Below are 2042 nucleotides of genomic sequence, written 5' to 3' on the forward strand. Positions count from 1 at the left end.
CCAGGCTGGTCTCGAACTCACAGAGATCTGCCTGCCTCTGCCTCCCGAGTGCTGGGATTAAAGGCATGCACCACTACCCGCCCGGCTCAAAGATTTAATTTTTTAAGATTTATTTATTTTTATATGTATGAATGTTTTACCTTAATATACATATGTATATGCATCACATGCATACCTGGTACCTGAACAGGTCAAAGAGGGCATCACAGATCCCATGGAACTAGAGTTACAATTGATTGTGAGCTGCTGTTTGGGTGCTGGGAACAAAATCTGGGTCTTCTGCAATAGCAAAACGTGCTCTTAACCACTGGGCTATCTCTCCAGCCCTAATTTTATGTTTTGTGTGTGTGTGTGTGTGTGTGTGTGTGTGTGTGTGTGTGTGTGTGTGTGTGTTCATGTGAGTGCAGTGCCTGCAGAAGTCAAAAGAGGGCATTGGTCCCCCTGAACCTGGTGTTATAGGCTGTTATATGTGTGCTAGGAAGTGAACTCAGGTCATCTGTAGGAATAGTGTGAGCTTTCAGCTGCTAAGCCCCAGCCTCCGTTTCAAAGGAGAGTAAAGTCATGGTTCATCGAAATTAGAACACCTGGAGCCCTGATGCTCAGGTTGGAGTGAACCAAGGCCTATGTCCTGACACCATGGTTAACTTAAGCACAACACCAAGGCTGGTCATGCTCCCAAGGGCCTGCCTTTGCCCACTGTGTGGCAGGTTATACATGCTCCCAGCAGTACTAACCTCTGTCTCTTTCCGTCTGCATCCTCAGGGTAACAGTGCTGAGGATCCCTCTGGTGTCACCAGCGAAGGTAACAGACCACCCTATTTACCTACTCTTTCCCTGAAACTAATAGCCCTGTCCCTCCCCAGTTCTAGCCTACAAGCCTACTCTTTTTCACTAGAATTTGACAAATTCCTGGAAGAACGGGCCAAGGCTGCTGACCGACTGCCCAACCTGGCCAGCCCTTCAGCCGAGAGACCTCCGGGACCTTCTCCTGGCACAGCTCCTCGAAGGAAGACCCAGGAGAAGGATGATGACATGCTATTTGCCTTATGAATGTAGGGCCTGGTACCCTGCAGCCCATGGCCTGGCACTCTCATACCCACTGGGGCCCCTCCCTCCCTCCCTTGGTGTTAAGGCTGCTTGGGGGTGTTACCCGCCTTCTTTCCTCCTGGAGCCTGGGCAGCAGTGGGATGAACTGGGGGAATGGGTCAGCCCTCCACTGGGATCCTGACTAGTCCTGCCTCCTCCATCCTCCTGCCCACTCTGACTTTGCTGAGACCTGGAGCCCCAGACAAGGTGACCTGATGTGACCTGATTGTCCTGGTGTGAGACTACTTCCATGAAATCCCCCTGGCTCCTTCCCCGAGGAAGCTCATGGGAGCCCTCCAGAATCCACACTTCCAGTCTAGGTGATAGAGGAGGCATTACTACAGCCTCTCCCATCCCTGTACCAAGAAGAAGGCCTTGACTGGCTGTTGGGGTGGACTGTGGTGGCCCTTGCTGAGCTACCTACTGTCCCAGGTACGAAACTGCACCCAGTGAGGCAAGACCTCACTAGTCCAGGTGTCAAGATGAGACCTTCGGGATTCTGAGTATCCAGAACCCCCCAGTTCCTCCACTGCCTTTCCCCCATTTGTGCTCTGTTCCTCCAGCAGGGCTCACCCACCTGAGGCTTGTCTGTTGGTTGGTCCTCAGGAACAGACAGGAAGAGGTGCCTTTTGTGTCCGCAAATAAAAGTAGAAAGCCACTTGCCAGCGTGATCTGCTTCTGGCAGGAAGCATTTTGATGAGCAGAGCCTACTTTGAGCCATCTGAGAGGTGGGCATCTGGAGACCACACTCACGGCACAGCAGGGTGGAGCACACAGCCATACTCACAGATACACCCCTGTTTCACCACACAAATCCAGCCTCCATCTGCTCTGCACAGGACTGCACTGGCCTCTTTGGGTTCTTTCACACACTACTACCCCCATGCTTCTGCCCATCCTATGACAGTGGCACATTGGTCAAGAGAAGAAGCCTAGTATTGGGAGACAGTGTTGGC

The 2042-nt window shown here is 52.2% G+C and overlaps 1 protein-coding gene across 1 annotated transcript in view; it reads left to right on the forward strand.

Moving 5' to 3' along the window:
• Positions 1–1747, forward strand: part of Tom1 (target of myb1 membrane trafficking protein) — a 32319-nt gene extending 30572 nt beyond the window's left edge. Inside the window, exons 14-15 of the mRNA XM_005345366.2 lie at positions 763–802; positions 896–1747. Of these exons, the coding sequence (XP_005345423.1) occupies positions 763–802; positions 896–1050 (195 nt within the window). The 3' untranslated portion in view covers positions 1051–1747. The remainder of the gene's footprint in view (positions 1–762; positions 803–895) is intronic.
• The last annotated feature ends 295 nt before the right edge of the window (positions 1748–2042 follow it).

This window comes from Microtus ochrogaster, chromosome 4 (assembly GCF_000317375.1).
Source record: "Microtus ochrogaster isolate Prairie Vole_2 chromosome 4, MicOch1.0, whole genome shotgun sequence".
NCBI lineage: Eukaryota > Metazoa > Chordata > Mammalia > Rodentia > Cricetidae > Microtus > Microtus ochrogaster.